The 23,449-nt window shown below is 31.7% G+C and overlaps 2 protein-coding genes across 4 annotated transcripts; one reads left to right on the forward strand and one right to left on the reverse strand.

The window, feature by feature from the left end:
- Positions 1–515: 515 nt before the first annotated feature.
- Positions 516–5,681, forward strand: LOC140667844 (haloacid dehalogenase-like hydrolase domain-containing 5). Its single transcript, XM_072896124.1, has 3 exons — positions 516–898; positions 1,585–2,399; positions 3,369–5,681. Exons 1-3 carry the CDS (start codon positions 839–841, stop codon positions 3,679–3,681), a joined length of 1,188 nt encoding a protein of 395 aa, XP_072752225.1. The 5' UTR covers positions 516–838; the 3' UTR covers positions 3,682–5,681.
- A 2,875-nt stretch (positions 5,682–8,556) lies between these two features.
- Positions 8,557–18,319, reverse strand: LOC140667500 (uncharacterized). 3 transcript variants are annotated; one of them, XM_072895521.1, is made up of 3 exons: positions 18,234–18,319; positions 11,606–12,567; positions 8,557–10,441 (listed from the first exon to the last, which is right to left on the reverse strand). In XM_072895521.1, exons 2-3 carry the CDS (start codon positions 12,561–12,563, stop codon positions 9,900–9,902), a joined length of 1,500 nt encoding a protein of 499 aa, XP_072751622.1. In that variant the 5' UTR covers positions 12,564–12,567; positions 18,234–18,319; the 3' UTR covers positions 8,557–9,899. The 3 variants fall into 3 exon arrangements, with proteins under 3 accessions (XP_072751622.1, XP_072751623.1, XP_072751621.1); XM_072895522.1 differs by lacking the exon at positions 18,234–18,319 and adding an exon at positions 18,074–18,142; XM_072895520.1 differs by lacking the exon at positions 18,234–18,319 and adding an exon at positions 17,981–18,155 and having other exon boundaries at positions 8,558–10,441.
- Between the last annotated feature and the right edge of the window lie 5,130 nt (positions 18,320–23,449).

Consider the following 23,449-nt stretch of genomic DNA (forward strand, 5'->3'; position numbering starts at 1 on the left):
TCGAAACTACAAATTCTTTTCGACGATATTTCGGCTATAAATTATGAAAGAATCATATTTAACAATGATATTCTTATTCAGGAGGATTTCTCGCAGCCCGCTAAAGAGCGATTTTTTGGAAAAAAGGCTTAAAATAAAATTTCATAAAATTGACATGAATAAGGTATACTGATCGTGAATGAAGTATATAGACCAGGTGCACCGATTGTAATTATTATAAATTTTTTAAAAGCCAAAATGCAAAATCCGGCTCTTTAGCGGGGTAATAAACTTTACAAGGAATGTAGCAAAAAAAGTTTTATAAAGAAATACAACTTCTTCGAGGCAAAATATTACCGAATAGAATATTGTATCTGTACCTAAAGTGCAAGTGCAGCTAATTGTAAGAAATTGAGTTGCTAGCACCGCTTATTAAGGAGAGACAATGAAAGACAATAACGTCGTCTTTGTCTCTCTTAAAATGCAATGATGTACGTATACAGACATACACCAATACATTGAATAAGAATTCATTTCTCAATGTTGGTGACAGTGACGCTGGAATTTTCTCGTCGGTCCTGTCGACTCTTAAACTGTGGTTAAATTGTGACTATGTAATCTATGTATTTTATAGTCGATGGGTACAGAGATCACTGTGCTTTGCAATGATTTCTCTTACGGCACGTGCGAACAAGTACTTGATGAGATGTGTGCGGCGGGGTCAATATAACCTCAAAGCGCATCATTATGTATAATCGAGCCGCGATAGGCGGCTCGTGAGCGTTTTGAGGTCGTGACTCTATTAAGTCACGCGCAAATCGTCGCCTCGCCGTTCGTCTAATTAAATAAAAATAAAAACATGGCGATCGCCAATATCTTGCTACGGCTGGACGTCGGGAGAAGGTTCACCGGAGTCAGAGTGAGTAGCACTTTCACCGTTTCTCCTTTTACATGTAACTCAATCATTTGGTTGTCAATGCCAATTTCTCTTTTGACGTCTTCTCCCTTTGTTTATGACTTGCTGCTTTTTTCTTTTTATTTATTCCAACACGCATGATCACATGCACATCTGTTATCGTCAGTACGTTATTGTATTATGCACGTTTTACATAATACTTCGGAGGAGTTTCATAACTTTGTCATTGTTATTTTTAGTTTTATGTATGAGATATATATATATATATATATATATATATATATATATATATATATATAATCATGGAAGTGTAACGCACTTGTGAAATATTCATTAGTTGTTTTTTCATACTTGCAAACTCATTTAACAGCATTTATTTTTTTTATTTATTAAAATAAAATCAATAAATAACAATGTTATGTACAAAAATATCTCTTGTTTAATTATTTTTTTATATAAATATAAAATTTTAATATTTTATTTATTTTCTAATCTTTTATTTCCTAATCTTTTTATCGCACTTTTAAGTTAAGGATATTTTTGTATATTCACTCATACACTAGTTTGAGAGATGAATATAAATAATTTAATATCACAAATATAGTTACAAAACTCTGTATCTTGCATTGTAACCAAAGAACACAAATAATATTAAAAATAACATAGATTTATTTTTTCTGTTTACATAGCATTTAAGTACAAAGCCAAAATTTGGTCTAATTTTTGACATTGATGGTGTCATAGTACGTGGAAAACAAGTATTGCCACCAGTAAAAGAGTCTTTCAAGCGGCTTCAAGGAGAAGATGGGAAATTTCGTGTTCCTACATTGTTTGTCACTAACAGTGGAAATTCATTGCGCAGTCAGAAAGCAGCAGATCTCTCAAAATGGATAGGTTTTGAAGTCACGGAATCTCAAGTTGTGTTGGCACATTCACCATTACAAATGTTTGATTACCTTCACAATAAACAGGTTCTCATATCAGGACAAGGTCCAATAACGGATATAGCCCGAGAATTGGGCTTCGAGAAAACAACAACTATAGAGGAATTAGTAAAGAATTTTCCGTGCTTAGATTATGTAAATATGAAGAAGAGAAATCCAATTTGTGGTCCGGTCGATCCAAATTTTCCACAAATTGAAGGAATCGTACTCCTGAGCGAACCAATAAATTGGGAAACGTCGTTGCAATTAATGGTAGACCTCCTAATTACCAATGGGATGCCCACAGGATTGCCTACTACTATTCCTTATCCGCACATTCCAGTGTTGGCATGCAACATGGATTTGTTATGGGCATCGGAGGCGCCAATTCCACGATATGGCCATGGTGCTTTCTTATTGTGCCTCGAAAACCTATACAAGAAAGTCACGGGCAAGGACATGACATATGCTGCTCTAGTCGGAAAACCTAGTGAGATTACATATTATCATGCAAATCAAATGCTCGTAAATCACGCCAGTAGTATTGGCATCGAGAATGTCGATATAATTTACGCTATTGGGTATGTGTTGAAGATAAAATCAAAGAGTGACCCCAAAAACAGACCAAAAATCGCCTGTTTCTTCACCCTTGAATTCGGACTTAAATTTGATGCTAAATAATAGTTTATCATGAGACATTAATTCTCTGAGATTTTTAAATTGAGCCCACTTTTTATTGTTGACAATGATATATGAGGAGTTAAAGTTGTCATTACACACCAACTGACAAGGAAAGGTATGGAAGTGTCCCGCTCTTATTTTAATGCGCTTTGAATATCTTGTCTAGATCAAAATAGAAGACACGTATTTTTTTATACGTGCTTTTTCGGCCATTAAGGGAGTGAAACACTCTTGAGAAAAATCGGTTTTTATATTTCTGAACAAATATCGTCGAAACGGTAAGAGATATAAAAAAAAGTTTCGAATAAAAGTTTTATGGCTTTTAATGTACTTTAAAACTGCACAATCAGATTTTTCGAAAATGTTATTTTTTCGAAATCTCCCTTCCCCCTCAATTTTTGAAAAATCTGATTATACAGTTTTAAAGTACATTAAAACCTATAAAACTTTGATTGGAAACTTTTTTTATATCTTATCGTTTCGACGATATTTACTCAAAAATATAAAAACCAATTTTTCTCAAAAAGGTGTTTTACTCCCTTAACGGCCGAAAAAACACGTATAAAAGATATGTGTCTTCTATTTTGACCTAGACTACAACATATTCAAAGTGCATTAAAATCGGAAGGAGACACTTCCATTCTTTGTCAGTTGGTGCATAATGACAACTTTGACCCCTCATATCTCAGCAATAAAATGTAGGCTCAATTTGAAAATCTCAGAGGATTAATATCTCATGATAAATCATCATTTAGCATCAAATATAAGTTCGAATTTAAGGGTGAAAAAAGAGACGATTTGGGTCACTCTTTATAGATATGTTTAATTTATAACATGTGACAGAACAGTTTACATTTGATTTCTTACAGTGACAACATTAATACTGATGTCTTTGGCGCGAATTTATATGACAAATATTTATCGCGTTACGAGTCTGGAGAAGGTACTAAGTCCCGCAGTCTGGAAAAACTCCTTGGAAAAAACATGAAGTGTCCCAACGCAAAGGCCTGCATTAGTATTTTAGTTGAGACCGGCGTGTATCAGCCAGATTCCAAATTCAGAACTGATCATAGTCCTAGGGATTTCCTGCCGGTCGATGATGGCCTCTGTAAGCCGGCGTTCATCGTGAAAGATGTCGGGCAAGCTATCAATCTCGCGTTTAAAGAAGAAAAATTTGAATAAGTTAACACATAGTAGATAGATATATCACTAGCCTTTGTCTTTATAGAGATAAAAAGAAAAAATAAGAAGGAATACACGAAATGACGTGAGTATTATAATAAATAATTCTTTAGAAAATGCTAGCCTACATCGCTAGACGATGTTCCAAAGCAGAGTAACGGAAAATGCAAGAGAGGCTACAATATGTTATAAAATAACATACTTGATTTGCTTTTTTTTATTTTTTTAAACTAACAATTTTTATGAACACAACGATCCTTAAAACTAATTCAATTGAGCAAACTATATTAATTAATGAAAAGAATTAGGAAATTAAATACGGAACCGTAATAAATTATCAATCACAGAACACCAAAATCTTGGAAAAAAATACTTTTACAAGATTCAGATTAATATATATATATTGTAGGTAGAATAATTAAAAAATTTATATAAATTGTCATATATTATTGTGTGTTGTGTATATATGTTGAGACGACAAACATGTATAAAGAGAATTTTTATTATGAATTTCAGTATGTTCACAAAAGTAAAACTTTGTTCAAGTACGATGTCCTACACACTCTCTGAACATAACATTTATAAGGGTAATTCCACAATAGCTGTCGTAAGTCGGATGTCGTAAGAGTTGCCCAATCATATTCGATTATTCTTCTCTAAAATCAACTGTGATTGGTCAACTCTCCGACATCCGACTTACGACAGCTATTGTAGAACCAGCCTAATAGTTTAACACCGAAATTTTACTAAACGACGTTACGCGCTGTCAATCGTCTTTAAACACATGTTAGATAATATATATCGTAGTTGCATGGTGAACTGAGCTAAACATATTTTGTATGCAAAATGCAAAATTATGCTCTATTGAAATACGCCTTGCTTATTCAAAAGCAATGTAATATGTACAAAGTGATATGAACAACGTTCCCTTAATGGATAAATATAGGCATAATTTTGATTTAATTGCTCCTAAAATTTGCAGCTGCATAATCACACACTGTTATGAACATATAATGTATATACTAAAAATATAATCTATATTAAAAAAATAATATAGATTATATTTAGTAATATAGTCAGGTCTAGTCTCTTGAAATACAGCTCGTTAACCCAATGCAATCTGCATAAAGCCTTTTATATTGTTACAAATAGATCAAGGCTCAAGGAAAATAATTATCTTGATTATGAAAATAAATCTATGAAACTGAATTAATTCTAAAGCAATCGACGAGAATTTATTTTGCACGCAAAATGCGCTTTTAATTTTTCGAAACAAGAAGAAACTAGTTAAAAATTTCCCAGTAAACTTTCTAAAAAATTCTTTAAAAAATTGGAAGATTGTCATTTTAGAATTTTTAAATAAAAAATCTAACTCCACAGAATGTATTCTCGTCAATTCTTTTTTAATTTATCAATTTTTTTCTCATTAGAATATCTTGTGAAATTTACAGATAAATTTTTAGCTTTCACATTCTTTGGCATTTTCTTTGGCTGAAAAGTCGACTGTAAATTGAGATTTTTCTTTTTTGAGGTATTATCTGTGCGTATTGAAATATTTTAGGTATAAGAAAATTGCATGAAAATTGTCAAGATTCTAATCAAAACGCACATTATATTTTGTACTTGTCGTTGTACAGAGTGATTTTGCCATAGCGATAAAATCAGAAGTTTAATTATTAATATATTAATGTTCGTCAAAATGAAGACTGATCACAATTAAATAGAACTTAAATACAAATCGAACAAATTATCTTATCGTTTATTCGCGACAGCGATCATATCGTGCAATGGTCGAAGTTGCAACACGATCACCAGCCAATAAAAGCTCTGCCTCCGCTGCCAGCAACACTTAATAGTTAGCGACAAAGAGAGATACATGCTACTGTATATAAAGACAGTTATATAAAGAAAATGTCATGTTTCATCGAAAGGCAATACTAATACTGTCTTTTAATTATAATATATATAGAACTTTTCCAATAGAACATTTATGAATTTTATGGAGCAAATTAGAATTTATTTTAATAAAAAGCACGTTTATTTATTTATCCTCATTCCTTTATAATCAAAGGAAGTCTCCCCCCTCTCTCCCCCTCTCTTGCTCTCTTCCCCCTTCTCCCTCTTTCTCTCCTTCCCCCCTTTCCTTCTCCCTCCTCCCCCCCCTCTCTCTCTCTCTCTCTCTCTCTCTTTCGCTCGCGCTTTTTGTTATATATAAAGTATTATTTTAACCCTTTCACCGACAGGGGGAATATTAAAAAAATAATATAGATTATATTCAGTAATATAGTTAGGTTTAGTCTCTTGAAATACAGCTCGTTAACCCAATACAATCTGCAAGTATACTTCCTACCTTTTTTTCATTTTTTGCAATGTAAAATTCATAATTCGATAAAAAACTATCGTACTATATATTTCTGGTAGAAATAGTTGCTTTACATGTCTCTTATGGTTTTAGCGACTATTTATTTGTAATTATTTATAAACAAATAAATTGAAAAATTAGAAAAAATTTTATTTTTCAGTAAAACTCCAATTTTTTCAAAAATATTCAACATTTTTTGCTGAAAATTTAGCTGAACATTCCTCGAATATCTAAGTAATAAAATATATTTTTTGCAAAATTTTTCGCAGGTTAGAAAGTTAACGAACAAATCACTTGCCGCATTCCGGCTTCCGAGTAGTAGCGCTCGCAGTTCGGATTTTTCAATTTTCAAACGATTTTATCACAATCTTGTTTATTCTATAACTTTACCTATAGTATATTTAGAATATATTATTATGGAATTTGAAGAAATTCTAAGTGATATTGGATCAGACGATTTTGAAGAAGATTCCCAGTCAGAATCATCAAGTAATGAGAATAGTGGATCCGTCATTTTGAATTTTTGGAAATTTGACTTCAGATTCGTAATCAGCAACCAGAAAAACATACACATACAAAACATCATAAAAATTGGCTAAGAAATAGAATTGCACTGGTGAAAGAATTAAACATATATTAATTTTTATATTTTCACGCTTTTAAAACTTACTATTAGTGTCTCTTTCTCTTTTCTATTGTGATGCATAATTCACATATTTGACTTACATTAACGACTCAGGGATAGTGGGTCTAATAGTGGCATGTGATTATTTATGCTGCAAGCAACACATGCAGCTGAGTCTCATGACCCTTGAGCTGAGCCGTCAAACGTTCAATTAAATAATTTGATTGCAATCAATCTGGGAACAATTCAAGCTTGTATGATGTAAGTATAAAGCCCATTCTTCAACTTGATAATATCAATCGTCGATACAAAATTCGATCGAAAGTCGCGTTAATTTAACTTATTAATATCCGAATTTATTTTTAAGAAATTTTTCTTAGAAACTACGTGTTCCTGTAATATAATAATAACGAAGACAATTCAGATTAATTTTATTACCTACTAATACAGGCTTATTAATTAATAAACGTTACATAAGGTATATTTCTTAATTAATCTTCTAGGAATGTTGATTAATTTTTTATAGTGTTAGAAAAAATTGATAATTAGAATTATTGATCAATAAACTCTTGCTATAACACTAGAACTATTTGTAAATTAGGTTTCAAAAATATATTTAAACAACGAAAGGAATATATTATATTTGTCGAGGTCTTTTTCCATTTAGTTTGTTGATTTAACTAATTACAAACAGGTACCGTTAAGACGTAACCTACATTTTATTAAATGATTTATACACTCGGGCAGGTTTTTTAGTATTCCAGATTGGGTCACTGTGCTGTGAAACCAACGTAATCAGATCTGGCATAACCGGCAAAACCGGCTGGTCTTGAAAATATGTCGATCTAATTATTAATATTACTTTCTAAACTGCGTGAGCGCGACTCTTCAAACAATGCATTTATCCTACAAGCTGCCAGAATCTTTCTTATAAAAATTTTATTTTTTATTATAGAGAAAAATTTTTAATATATAAATAATTATTATATATTATTTTATTATATACATCTTATATATATGTTTTATATCAATTAATATAATCTATAATAAAAAAGCAAAAATTGTTAAAACAAAATCGACTCGATTTTTTAGACATGAATTAATAATAGTTACACTATTATATATGTAAATGACGCAAAAATTTGTTAATTCATGAAATAAGAGAAAATTATTTTGTGAATTATGTGTCATCTATGTGTATGGAAATATTGAAATTAGACATCGATGAGATATATATGTTTAATAATACCTGGTTGATGAATTACAAAAAAAGGCATTTTTATTGAAAGTTTTTGGTGCCTAATGTATGATTTATTACTACTTTTAGCAAACTTTTTCTTAATGCAACGTCACAGAACGCAATGTTTTAACATTTCTAACAGCACGTACCGACAATTCCAGCGAACTGTGTCAGATTAGTAATTTGACGACAAGGTCAATTACGTTAGCCTGAACATATATTAATGAACTCGTAAATTAGTCGACGACCTGTAATAGAAGACGTGGGTTGTAATATTTCAGATTAGAATTCGAAGCCAGTAGTGCTCTCTTTGTAAATTTAATTGCATACTATTGTAGAATGAGGACAATTCTTATTCTTTTTAAATATGTTTTCTCATTTTCGATAAATAATTTATATCGATAATATTTATAATGACTTTTTTAAAATAAAGTATATAAAAGTCTAATATTAAAGAGTTTAGTAATATTAATTTTTCTTTCTTTCATCTGTACTCATGTAGAACAGAAAGTCACGATAATATCAAAGTAACGTCAAATGACGTTAAAATAACGAGAATATGACTAAAAAAACTCACTTTTCGATCATTTTTTTGTCATTTTTATATATTTTGACATTATTCTGACTTTCTGTTCTACATGGATATCTATTATATGAACAGGTGGATGCGTGAAAGTTTTCTCATGACGATTTCACTATCTTGTATTCAAAATGAAAAGGAAGACTTTTACGTTTGATTTTTTTTTCCGGATGGTAAAGAATGTGGGAATATTCGTTGTGCTAGGAACAGTAAACAATATACCGCATATACCGGCTCAACTTAAACGTGAATATATATTATAAATATTATATTTTTATATTAAGTATATTAAGTATATATGTTATATGTATATACACGATATATTCGATATACATCGACAAATCTGCGCCTTACATTATTTTATTCTTCTAAATTTAAGCTACGCAAAGGAGTTGTTTCTCAGTAGATTTTTTTTCATTCTTTTTAGTAATGACTTGTGCGATAGACAGAAGAGAGACGTGCCGATCTTGCGTAATACTAATAATACATTGCGGATTCGCGTGCGTATCATTAAGTCATATCGCGACAGTTGGAGTGTAATTCATGCGGAAAACAGCAATCTATTTTCTCCGCGCGAATTGTCGGAAACGATCGTTCTATTGGATAAAAAATAAATTTGTTTATATGAATACTTTCTCTTTGTTTATAAAATTATTGATTTTTAAATGCATTTTTTAAACATATTACGGGCTATGTGTGATTTGTATGGCATAATTTACTTATTAGTCTCTTATTTCGCGATATCACTTACAAACTCATGCCGTTTCAAGATACTTTTGATATAAATTATATTTCTACGCTATTTCTAAAAATTAGTGATACTAAAAATTGAACGGCAATATCTTTGAACTGATTTTTAACAATAATATCTAATAAGTGTGACATTCAGAAAATGATAGGTCGCAACTATCACACCTGTTAGTCAGCATGGCCACGTTACAAGCATTTTACACGTTTTTACTTCTACAAAGCACGTTATTAGTTCCTTTTCGCAATTAAGCACCAATAATCCTTACTCTCACCATATATTTATTGCAAAATGTGGCTATCCGATTTTTATTTTATTAAATTAATAGAGGCGTGATTTAAAACATAAATAAATTCTTGAATCAAACGGCCACATTTAAGCCGTCGAATGAAATAGGCGCACAGTAAGTGTCCCACGGAAAAATAGTTCGGTCCTGTATCAATGTCGATAATAAAAAATAAATAATTTTATTTATAATAAAAGAATAAAAGTGTTTGAATATTAAAATAACTTTTCACATTATTTCTCGCATGTGTGTTTTATTGCCTTTTATCGAATAATTTAATAAGTAACTTATCAATATTGACATTAAGACCGGATTACTCTAAGTCACGTCATCATTTCGTCCAACGGCTCGTCCAACATTAGAATACATTCTTAATTCTAACACCCGTCTAATTTCGCGTCTTGAGAGCTCCTGCTGGCGTAACACTCCATCGCCCTCTGCAACTTCTCGAGATATTCTCGCAGAGCATTTTCCTGGTCCAGATCCCTCGCTTCGTCCGATCGCGCGAGGGATCGCTTTTGTACGAGGGCAGAGAGCATCAGAGTCACCACTGGTAGCGTCATGCCCAACAGGAAGGTCGGTGTCATGATGTTCTTCAGACCGTGTTTCGTGAAGCCACGATACAACTCCGACCAGATGCCATCGTCCTTCTCCTCTTCACGCTTACCCAACTTCCCGTAGAGATGCGGCCGTATCTTACCGGTCGTGGCAATGTAATTGTAATAATGAGGATCGTAGGACTGCGCATACAGTTGCGAATAGTAGACATCCTTGTGAGACGGTGGCTGATCGGCGTCAGGAAACCAGGAACTCGCATCCTCGTAAGGAATCGGCGGATTACTGATTATGGGCGGTCCTCGATGAAGACCCGGTGGCTTCGTATAAATCACCTCGATCGGGGCCTTGGGCTTGAAGGGAACTGAGATATCCAGAAGGTGATAAATTCCATTAAGAGAAAAAGATTTATAAAATTTATCGTAATGTATTAAATGTATCCTGTACATGCGCCTCTGTTTTACAATGCAAATGTGCGTTAATGCTATTCAACTATCGAGTATACAATAAAAAAGTATGCGTCATAGGTGATCTTTGAAAGGAAGAGTTGTCAATTGATCGTAAAATTATTTATTGTATATGTCTGTTAGTCTTAAGAATTTATTTTTTTAGATGTTGGAATATATTATATATTATATATTATATATATATATATATATATATATATATATATATATGTATGTAATAACTTATAAATAATTATGCTACAAAAAAAAAACGAGAATCATATATCTAAATGTTAAAGTTATGTATGTTTGATTGACTGTAATCGATAAATTCGCGCAAACTTAGATAAAAAAATATATTACTGATGGAAAGTGTTTACTCGTGATATTTTTTGCGTGAAATTACTAAAAATATATCGGGATGATACAACATGACATAAGATACATCCGCATAGTATCGTAGCTAAATATCACACTTTCATCAGACCAGTGTTCATAAATGTCAGCGAATTTCAACACTATTCATTAAAACATTATTATCCGTTATGCAAACAAAAATAACTATGTAAATAATTTTCGACGAATTAAAAAAATTTTTTTTATATAAGTGTGTTATTTTTGATATTTATAATTAAATATAAAAAAATATTTTATAGTCAAAGTAATTTAATTCTAAATTATAAAATAATTGAAATGTAATTTTTTCTCTGTTCTAGGATAATTTCAAGATATAATATTTTATCCAGGTCTTCAAATAGAATTCAGATAAAATTTTCATGAATTATTATATTTAGGCAATGGATGATCTCACGATCAGTTAAATGTTTCTTTCCTTATTGTTAATAAAATATGGATTATTGAAATAGGCAAGTTGTTTTAAACAGGTTTGAAAAACAATATTTTTATGCAAGTGAAGAACCGTGTTGTTTTTCAGACAAAATAACAAGTTAAATTATTTTGTAAAAAAAATGAAGTTTTTTTATTGATTCATATTGGATCAGTTGACAAAAAATTGTTATTCTGTCTGGCATTCAAGGCAATCTCTTAAAATTATTATTATATATTTTTTCTTTCAGATTTACCTGCGATCGTTCCTTTGTACAATCCTGGTGTCAGCCTAGGTTGCGCAAACGGGTATGGTTGCCCGCGAATCCTCCTCATCCTCTCTCGCCACATCGCTGGCGTTATCATGTCGTTCCTAGTGTGAAAGCCGGGCATAAACGGTACCGGCTGCATCATTCCCTGTCCCAAAATGACTCCCGCAGGTGCCCTGATTACGGGCTGAATTGGAGGCGGTTGCCCCACGTAGTCATAAGCTTGTCCAGTAGACGGTAGCAGTTGGTTCTGTGATATCAGCTGACCCTGCGGCATCAGCTGGCTCTGCGGTATCAACTGGCTCTGCGACACTAGCTGGCTCTGCGGCAGACCCTGATTCACTTGCGATGTTAGCTTTTGGTTTACCTGAGGAACTATCAACGACTGCTGTTGTTCGACTTGAGAACTCAATGGCCGTTGAACATCTAGTGTTGAGTCAATCGCTTTTTTATTCTGATTGATGATTGCATTCGAGGATCGAGATTGAACGTTTGGCGAGTGTTGGCTGCGAAGATAGTGATCTAGAGACAAGCGAGATTCTTCGGGTGTTTTAGAGTTCAGAAACGTATTCAACGCGATCTCTGCTGAATTCTGGTTGGAAGAAACCTGAAACTGCCGAGCGGAATGCGCATCTGTGGCGTTTGATTGGAAGGCCTGTACCGAAAATGAAATTTGTTTTTTATCTGTAAGAAGATTGTCGGGTTCTGCCACTTGTTGTAGATGCTTGTCGATTTCAGACTCTACAACTGGATACAGTTTCTGGGGAGGCGATGATATTTCAGAATTCGAGAGATCGAATGATGCGTCATTCTTCCTGGCAGACTTTTCAGAAAGATTGCTCTCTTCGGCAATGTACTCGGTGTATTCCGTAAATGGATTTCCCTCGTAGTTGAGTTGACCATTTGCCAGATTAATCGCAAGGATAAGAATCGCGAGTCTGATCATGATTCTGAATAAGAAAAACAATTTTGAAATAGCAAAAATATACATAAATATATATAAAATATTATATACATACACTACCGTCAGAAAGTTTAAGACCAAAGTAATAAATAAAGATCATGGAAAAAATACAAAATAGAAATGCTTCAAATTATAAACAAATTAAACTTTACTTTTAAAAGAAATATGTACATAGTAGTGAAAACAAATAATAAAAGTTTTTAATTTATAAAAAGTCACTGAACACTTCTCATAAAAAAATCCATTTTCTTTTGTCTATATCTTTCAAACAAAGTCTAGACATCCTATCAATTAGTTTTTTTTATTGTCTTATTGTTTATGGTGTTTCACTTCCTCTTTAGTATCTCCCATACAAATTTTTCAATTCACTTAATTAATAACAACGACTTTTTAGGCTCCTCGAAAAAATAATTTGTTTTTACACGCTGAAGCATGACATTCTGCTGTTTCGTTTTTGATTAATAGTTATAGGATTATGTTATAATACCACAAAAATAAAAATAGTTTGCATTACTTTTTGAAAAGAAATTATAAATTATATTTATAAATTTTTTTGGTCTTAAACTTTCTGACAATAGTGTATATATATATATATATATATATATATATATACAGGGTGTCCGTCGCGACCGCTCCATAGCTCAAGGGCAGATAGAGCAGGTCAAACTGAACATAAAAGTCCCCTACCATTTTGCGATTTGTGCAATAATTATTAAACTATTAATTAAAAACGCTCAGCGAACGATATTACATATATATACAAAGTGGTCCGGTATTAATCGCTCCACCTCTCTAGGGCTGATAGAGCAAGTCCAACTGAACATAAAAGTCCTCTACCATTTTGCGATTTGCGCAATAATTATTAAAATATTAATTAAAAACGCTCAGCGTGTGAGCGCGCGCTGTATATAGCACTCAGCATATATTGAACGTTTTTAATTAATATTTTAATAATTATTGCGCAAATCGCAAAATGGTAGAGGACTTTTATGTTCAATTGGACTTGCTCTATCAGTCCTAGAGAGGTGAAGCGATTATTACCGGACATTTTGTATATCTATGTAATATCGTTCGTTGAACGTTTTTAATTAATAGTTTAATAATTATTGCGCAAATTGCAAAATGGTAGAGGACTTTTATGTTCAGTTTAACCTGCTCTATCTGCCCTAGAGCTATGGATCGGTCGCGATCGGACACCCTGTATATACATATATATATATATAATATTATATGCATAAAATGTTTTACATATATTTATTATTTTATGTATATTTTGTATTTATTACATATGTATATACAAGTATATACAGGGTGAGGCATTTATATTGAGACGTATCAATATTTCAAAAACTATAAGAGCTAAACTAAAATGTTTCAAATAAAAGTTGTATGGTTTCGAGGGGGACATATAAGATGATGCCACTGGATTTGGTCTTGAATAATTGTTTGAAGGTCACATAAAGGTCACCTTTAATTTTTTTAATGGAACCCCCCCCCCCCATTTGTCATTGCATATTTTATAGTTTACCTCGAGAGCTTTTCAAAACACTATAATAAGGTACTTTTACCATTAAGTATTTTTCGAGTTATCAAGGCACAAAAGTTTCAATATTTTGACATAAAATACAAAATATCTTACAAAACATTCAGTTTTCGGTAAGTTTATCTTAATATTTATGCACAGAATAATGAAACAAATTAATTAGTGTAAAGAAAACACATAGTTGTCTTAAAGAAAAAAATATGTAGCTGCTCGTTGCAAATTCATATTTTTTTCTTTATTTAAAACATTTTTTTATAATTCTTATAATTTTTGAAATATTTAGGCGTCTCAATATAAATGTCTCATTCTGTATATATATATATAATAAAAAAAATTATATGAAAAATATTTATTAAAAAATATTTATTAAACATTCAATTTGCTCGTATTCTATGTCGGCCACCACTTCCAAACACAAAATAGATAATTATTACTAAATATATATATAATTGCAATTTCATATAATAATTATATTAAGATCGATTATTATAGTTATGATAATATACATATTTCCAATTAATTGGAGAAAATGTGGATTAAATATTTTATAAAAACTGTTTCCATCAGATTGTAGCAACTTTTCTGACAATAAGTATGCTACAGTATTTCCCTCGTTTGCGTAGGCAACTGTTGTCCGCATAATGCTTTTAAGTTAACCTAAACAAAATTATTATTGTCCCGATAATAGCAATAGAGTGGAAACGAAAGGAAAACTTATGTCTAGCAATGATTTCCTTTTTTACACCAAGGAACGCTTTGCTATCTGGGTATATACATATATATATATATATAAAAGTTTGTATAGAACAATATTCTTTTTATTTACTGTAGAAATAAGAATTATCTCGAATTGTGTCCTATCTCAGCAAATTTTCGTTTTATGATGGATGTAATTTCTCGTAGCGAATTTTAATGACTATATAGTCTTGGCAAGAGTCGATAGTCAGACTCCCGCTATTCCAGCGGAACTAACGCGTGGGAATTTTTAGCGTGTTGTAACGGAGAGAAGAGAAGAAAGATGTTCACAAGATGCAGGCTTTGCGCACGTAATCACGATTGTTTAAATACTCTCGTACTCTCTTACGCGAACTCTTTGCTCTTATTCATTGCAATAGAACGAATGTAAGTGGAACGATGGCATGAGAAAGCAGCCGCCGGCTGTTTTGTCAAAATTCTGTGTCATTTTTTTCTATGCCAGTATCTTAGTCAGCAATTGGATTTGACAGCTGCAACTTCATAATCGAAAAAATAGGAGCAAAACATAAATGCGGCGGCAATGCTTGTTAATTTGCTACACGTTCGCAATCGTGATGACAGCGTGTAATACTTTCGTCAGTTAAAGTAAGACCAATAAACATAATTATAATGCAGACAAAATTTGCAAATATTTATTAATCTGATTTATATATTGTCATATTTTCAACTAGAAATTTTGTAAGATTTTTCTATAAGACTTTTATCAGCATTATTTTAAAAATCTACTAATTGTAAGATATAAGAAAATTAAAACATGATTGATAGAGAATTTATAAAGAGGCAATATTATCAAAAGTATAGTAATCATTGAATTGATGGTTTACATATTGACTATATTTTTTTAGAATAATCATATTATTGGGTCAGGAAGGCAAGGTTCAGCGCATCGAAAGTACTTGTATATTAAAGCGTGACCCCGAAATGGAAGGGAAAACTCTCGTTCCGGGAGAGAGTGACGTGCGTGCTAACCACGTGCGTGGCCAACACAAGAAGGAAGAAGGAAAGAGAGAGAAAGAGAGAGAGAGAAAAAAAGAAAAAAAAACAGAGAGAGAGCAAAGTATTTGGACCTAAAGCTACTCGACAATTTGCTGGAAAGCGCGTGTGATCGCTATGTCATGCTGATGAGCATGATGCTGCACTTCTTTTCGCGAATAAATGCTTTTCGTACTTAATAAAGTAACTTAAAGATTTCTTTTCTAATTCAACAAATTTCTCTTCGTTCGATTTCTCTCACAAACAATTAACCCGCGTGTAGCTAATTTATTTCTCTTAATACGGATTATACGATTCACAAATTACATTTTTCTTTCATCTATTATTTACTCTAATTTAATTATATATTCTTATATTAAGAATTAATTATAGATTCTCACACCGACTATTTAATTGTGTCCAGTAATGACAAGATACCCAGATAACACAAGCTATTCAAAAAGAATTCATTTTTATGTCACCAATTTTGAGTCCCTTTTGAAATACATATAGAATACATTTTATAAAATGTATCATTTATTTAATTATTATTCATATTGTGTTATCTGGGTAGTCAAATTTGAACGATAGAAATTCTAATTATTCATATCTAGTTTTTTGAATTACGTATATAGGCGAAGCGTGACAATTAAAAGTTAGTTCTCACGACAGGTCTACAATTATTCACTTAATGAGTCAAGCCATTATACGTGTGAAATTTTCTGTCAACTCGTTTAGTTCTAGTTACTATTTCTATATTTCTTAATCCTTATTTGATAATTACTTTAATAATTATAAAAAAATTGTAAAAACCATAATTTTTAACGCAAAAACTGATTTTTCAAATCAGTCGACAATTGAATTATGCTTTCTTTCATTATATGTGTATTGCAATAATTTAAGATTACATCTACTTTATACATATTCATGGTATTGCCACGTATTGATATTTCAACTTTTCATTTGATACAGATAATGAGAGGAAAAGAATCTCTGATGCGCGCAAGTATTCATCTGGAAATTAATTTCTGATGCAAATTGTTTTTCAATTTTATGCACGAGTCTTGTTCTATCGGTTGTTTCACGGCTTTCTAAAACCGTTAAATCCATTGGGAATTCAGTATTCGACCGATATTCAATAGTGCACTCACAATCAACCACTTGAATTATTATGACTGACCTCAAATTCGGTCAACATCTACAAAACATCGCGTTTGTATGTTTATATCATCCTACTTAATCTATTTCATGAGAACTAACAATTTTGCTTTATAATAGTTTATAGTAATCGTCAAAAAGAATAGTCACTATATTTCGTTTACGTATATGTATATATATATATATGATATATTAAAAATATCTAAATTACTATTTTGAATCTTCTAGACTTTAATATCTGCTTGGCTTCATATAGCATTTATTACTTCATTATCTTAATATATTCAGTTATTTCTTTGAGTTCAATTAGAAGAATATTAATTAGCAAAGGAAAAAAAATAATGAGCTGAATAAATTTTATAGCTTAACAGTAATTACGATTGCAAAGCGGTTTCCAAAGTGATTGTACTATTCCAACTACAAAAGATTAACATTGTTTAAAAATCTGAAACGGATCTCTTTTATCTTAAAAAAATTTTCACACACACGCACACGCACACGCACACGCACACGCAGACGCAAACGCACACACACACACACATAACATAGTTTTAATATAGCACGCATGTAGCGTAATATTAATCACATAGTGCTATTATGATCACTTTTTTACTGCATTACATATATTGCTAAATTAGAAATTATTTTTCTTCATGATCTTTTCAAATCCTAGAAAGTGACAGAAAAGTTCACAATTTTTCCATGACCAGATTTAATGTCAGAAAAGATATTCGGCACATTTTTATACACTGCATTCAGAAGTATAATATCACTGATATCTTAATCCTAGCTCAAACGCAAAATACTTTTTGAAATAATTTGAATATTTGGAATTATAATTAAAGTATTAATCTTATCTGAATATAAATAAGCTGCAAGCAAGTATCCGATTTTTTTCTGACGTTTCTGAATTTAATATTCGACCTTTGTCTGAAATAATAAATCACTTCGCGAACGTATTATTACTCACGCTGACGATCGATGATGCGATTAACCGATCACGCGATCGATCAGCTCGTCGATCGTTGAACTTGAGCCCGCCGATCTACCGGTATCTTTCTACCTTTAGGTTTCTTGATCGCGACCGCGCGCGCGAGCAGACGACGAGTCCCATCGATCGGTGCAGCACCAGGAGTACTGAAATGACGGGACGGAGCAACTGGGAAAGGCATTCACTTCGTTCCGGGAGCGAACTCCCTACCTTGACACCATCGCTAGTTTACCTCGTCAATTACTTGGCCACATTCGCCGAACGATCGTTTCGTTACGCGCCGGAGGACCTGTTACACTGCACTAGAACGAGTGAAAGAAAGGAACGAATCATCGATTTATCCAAAAGCATTCGATGATCCTGTCTCAATCGAAGGCCAACCGGTCGGCCGGTATTTCCGGAAAAGGAGACTCGTGAAAAGGTAAGTAGAAATTCATCTCCGTGCGTGGGAGATGAATCTTAGATATGCAAACGATATGCGAAGGCGAAGGCCATGGTCTTTTTTTTTTATAACAAGAATTCCTCTCTCTTTCTCTCTCTTTTTCTTTGTGAAAAAAGGATGTAAGGTAAGAAAATAAAAAATATTATTCATAAAAGTTGAAAACATTAATTTAATATTTCAGCAATAATATTAATTAATCCTTTAAAATTAGTAACCATTCATTGATTTTCTCAGGAAAAACATTTCGGAAAAATTGATCTTTAAATTGTATTTTTTCAATTCTAGAATTAATTATACCACACTATTTGTATGTGAATCCTTTAATCATTAGATTTTGATCTGTTTTTCTAGAAATTGAATAGAATTAAACTAGAGATTTTTATTTCTATAATATTAAAATTAATTATCACTGGTTTCGCTAATATATATAGATTTGAAAACTACTAATTGAATAAAAACTATAATATGTATGTATCGGGCTTGCCGTATTATCCTTAACATAATTAATTTCGTTCTGCAACTTGACAAAAGTTAATGTTAAAGTTAAAACTATTATGATTAAGTTAAATCAATAGTACAATATGCTATTAATTAAAAAGAAAATAAAACATGTGATGGGAAACTACAAAATCTAAACGTTAAAATTCTAAATCAAACTCTGGTTTTCAAAAATTAAATTTTTTTAAATTAATTCAAATTAGTATAATAGGCGAGCGCAGTAAAGTAAAAATAAAGTTCAAGTCTGATATTCATCAATTGAAGTATGCAAATCTTTCCGGAAACTGAGTAAATTGATTTACGCGATCATGATTCTCTGAATCGACGAGACGTAACCCGTATCATCTTCGGTTCATCGATTCGCTCCAACGAACAGTATGGGAAGCTGGATGAGCGCAGTGTGTCGCAAGATCCGGTCAACAGCGGTGCCGTTGTTACGCGAGGACAAACGACCGCAGACGGATTGTTTGTTGAAGGTCGCTAGCCGGATAACGGTCTTTGAACGGCTAAAGACCTACTTAGGGGCGCGGAGCTCGAGCTTGATTCGTCTTTTTGACCCCCTCTAGAGTCGGTGGGCTCAGCTGGATCCGGCAATTTGTTTAGCCTCCATAAACGTCGCGAACGGGGACAAAATTATCGTCACCGATGCAGAGGTCAAACCAATAGAGTTTATATAGTATAGGAATGAGATATTCGCATAGATTGCCAATATCAAAGTATTACAAGTGTTTTGGATAAGTCTGAACCTATGATCTACAGAACATTCTTTTAAATTGAGATTTTATGTGGCTAATCCATATCTCTTTCTTTTAAATCAAGAAATATTTACAGACCACGTATTATAATTTGAGGATAAATTTAATGATGGGTAGAATAATTTAAATATCGAGAAAAAAATATCAAAGAAAATTTTTTAAACTGATTGGAGAATACCCAATAGATTTTGTAACATATACATATATATATATATATATATATATATATATTTTTTTTTCTTTCTATATACAATTTTTCAAAACCTTTGGATATTCCATTTTATATTGCAGTGTTGCAATTCTATGTAATTATACTGTACGTCTTACTAAATAAGATTTTTACCTGATAGAAGATAAAAGTATCTTCTTCTTGTAAGATACGCAGAGCGGGGATAAAGATTTATTTTTCTTATTGGACGATAATCTCATTCTGCTTCCTCTCACACGCGCGTGTAGCAAGTATCATATACACCAGATAAGAAATCTGCGTAAAGCGACTTTTCGCGTGCGCACTGTGATAAGAAGTCATAATTCCATCCTCTTCTCTTGCCAGAAGCTGGCAGGTCTCGCAATGATACATAAAATTATATTCCCTGAAAGGGTGCAATTTAATGTAAGATGGATTACGTGGATTTAGGCCGAGTTGCAGTTGAAAATCAACTCAACACAAAGGCAGTAGGAAGAAAACGTTGAAATTACCGTTTCGCTAATCGCGCGATGCTCATCATCTAGCCTCGATGCCGGCGTAAATCGCCGCCGGTGATCCTCTAGAGATGTGTTCTAGAAGTGCTTTCCCGCGCAAACTTGAATTGGCGTATTCGACGAGGTATTCGAATATAGCGCGCATTCTGTCTTCTATTTGTGCACGTCATGAAAATATTTAAAATTATATTTCTATTATCTCTTCGTTATTTAACTTTAGGCTTAATATATACTTTACACATCTTATGGACCAAAAAAATTTGTTGTCCATGGTGTCCATCTCATTGTCCATCTCGATACTTATAGAAATGTCAAAATGTTAAACTGAGCCTTCGAATCACGATAAATAGACCTATTGCGCATGCGTCCGAAATTATACCAAAATTGATGCAATTTCGTTTGGAAACTATATAGACATAGTAAGTAATATAGACTGCGATCTATATATCTACTTGTAATTTATAATATTTATGAGGTAATCAAAATTTAGAAAAAGAAAGAAAACAATTTTCGAAAAGACTGTAGCCTATTCTCTTAAATATAATATAATATAATATAATATAATAATATATAATATATTATATTAATATAACTTAATATTATAATATGTAACATAATAATAATAATATAATATAATTAGTACAGAGAGGAGAGATTGTAAAAATTATAAAGAAATATGGCGTTGTAAGTTAAAGAGAAATAAACATATATTCGTGAGAGAATCTTTCGAAATTATGGCACACGCGTCGGTTAGAATTAAGATAGAGTACGCTAGCTACATATATTTATTACATGTCTATGATTCAAATCGTGTGCGCCTAAATACGCTTAATTATATGGAAAGATATTTCTTGACATCAAAAGCACCAAGCATAATAGAAAAAGTGGACATGTATTCATCATCAAATGATGCTGCATTTATTATTAAATAATGAAATTTGATTAATCGTTTGGTAAATGAATTAACTTGATCTTTAAAAAAAAACTTATGTCATATTTCAATCACGCGAGAGTTAAACTGTAAAATTTATTCTAATCAACTATACATTTAACCTCGCATTTAATGCCGAATAGAGTTACATTTGACCCTGAGTTCAATCTTTCGGATGAACACTGTCTTTGTTATTACTCAGAGATAACATAATCGCTTCCAATAATTATAATTAATGCAATAAATATTATAGATTTTATTTTTGTAAACTGACAACACGTGTTGAAAGTTTTTGCCATTGATAATATAATCATATTGAAGAACAAGACCTCGAACTTTGGATCATGATTCCTGTATTGTCACAATCTCCCGTAACGCATCACCACTTTTCTATAAATATGCATACATGTTTACACACAAGTAAAAGCAGTCTTGAAGTGTGATCGTATTTATCACGTAATTTGTAATTGTAAACGCACACGCGAGGTAACGTAATAAACAGTAAACCATCCATGTGTGTTACTTCACATATTTTTGTTTACCTATTATCATTACATAAACATCATACAAACACAATTACTCCTAATTATGCAAATCATTAAATTGAATTTGATTTTAACTGAACCTGATATAATTGTAAATTATATGTAAAATTTAAATTTAAATAATATGAATTTAAATTGAATTCTAAGTTTAGAATCAGATTCTCTCATAACACGGAGAGAAGATAAAATTAATTATAATCAAGATAACACTCAATTTTTTGGCTAAAATTTTTATTAATTATGCTTTATAGGACTATACTGTTATAAAAATCTGACTTGAGTCTCGTAAGTCTATAAAGGAAAGCGTGAGAGAGAAATCGTGTTTTCATTCTTCATAGGAAATCTTGGTGCAGGAGTAGACCATAGAGAATTAATCGTCGTCGCAATAGTGTGCGTATAATCGCAGACGTGTCAGTACATTTGCACCGAAGCAGCTGTTCGCGAGTGCATGCGCTGTTATGCTGTTATGCAACAGCATCATGTGGCTTCCGACATATCTAACCATGCCAGAGCACAGGAGAGGACGGCGACAGGGTTGCGAACTTTTCGCTGGCGATTATTTCAGGCGGTTGAGTCAATCAAGCCGCTACAGATAAGTCCTCTCATTTTAGCTGCTTTCTTTGGCTCATTTTAGCTGCTTTCATATAGTCCGATATTTTTATAGATGTAAAGGATTTAATTAAAATAACAAATAGACCTAACGCTTACACATTTTATTTAAAATGGATATTTCTTTAAATTATATTTTTGTAAATCGCTACACATAATGCATAACATATACGTATGTAGCAATACTCTCTATAGAAATTATAAATGAATGGTTTAAGCGATTACACGATACGCAATCAAATTTTGAATCCACTCGTTATACTTAATTGACTTGTTTTAAGCTATTTTAAAATAAAGTAAATACATTCAAATTTTTTTCCGTATAGAACGTAACTCTAATAATATTTTATTGAAATATTCTTTACTTCCATTGGTACATTTTGTGAGACGTGCTGCGCAATTAGATTAAATAAGTAGTTAGCATGTGCGAAAAAGACACAATTAACAAATAAGTTAGTTTTACAAAAACAGATGTACAAATCAAGCACAATATTTATTTGTTTCTGCAAACTTAATTTTATTTAGATATTGTGTATTTGCATATGCTAAATACTTATTAATATACTTAACCCAATTAGAGCATATTTCACAAAAAGTCAGGTAAAAAAAATTGTAATAAAAAATAATAATCATCGTAAACAATTCGCGAAGAAGATAACATTCGACCCTACTTTCGGTGCATACGTACTCAACGAGATAGTGCTATCTATATTTTTACATTAAGATAAACATTTTCAATGAAATATTATAGTATTACATTTTACACGGAAAAAATTTGAACGTATTTACTTTATTTTTAAATAAAACTGAAAATAAATTAATGTTTACGTATAACGAGCAGATTCATAATTTTTTAATTCATTCATTGAACACAAAATCTTTTAAATATATCGGTACAAATTTAGAAAATCAAAATTAAATTCTTTTTTTAATTAAGGCATTTTATTAAAAAAAAAAGATAAATAA

The sequence above is a fragment of the Anoplolepis gracilipes genome, chromosome 7 (genome assembly GCF_047496725.1).
Source record: "Anoplolepis gracilipes chromosome 7, ASM4749672v1, whole genome shotgun sequence".
NCBI lineage: Eukaryota > Metazoa > Arthropoda > Insecta > Hymenoptera > Formicidae > Anoplolepis > Anoplolepis gracilipes.

What these genes read in the sequence shown, in the direction of transcription:
- LOC140667844 (XM_072896124.1), top strand. Translation starts at nt 839, where the DNA reads ATGGCGATCGCCAATATCTTGCTACGGCTGGACGTCGGGAGAAGGTTC. An exon ending in GAAGGTTCACCGGAGTCAGA is followed by an intron (nt 899 to 1,584) that starts GTGAGTAGCACT and finishes CTGTTTACATAG; the next exon opens with CATTTAAGTACAAAGCCAAA. An exon ending in GATATAATTTACGCTATTGG is followed by an intron (nt 2,400 to 3,368) that starts GTATGTGTTGAA and finishes GATTTCTTACAG; the next exon opens with TGACAACATTAATACTGATG.
- LOC140667500 (XM_072895521.1), bottom strand. Translation starts at nt 12,563, where the DNA reads ATGATCAGACTCGCGATTCTTATCCTTGCGATTAATCTGGCAAATGGT. An exon ending in GTACAAAGGAACGATCGCAG is followed by an intron (nt 10,442 to 11,605) that starts GTAAATCTGAAA and finishes TGGATATCTCAG; the next exon opens with TTCCCTTCAAGCCCAAGGCC.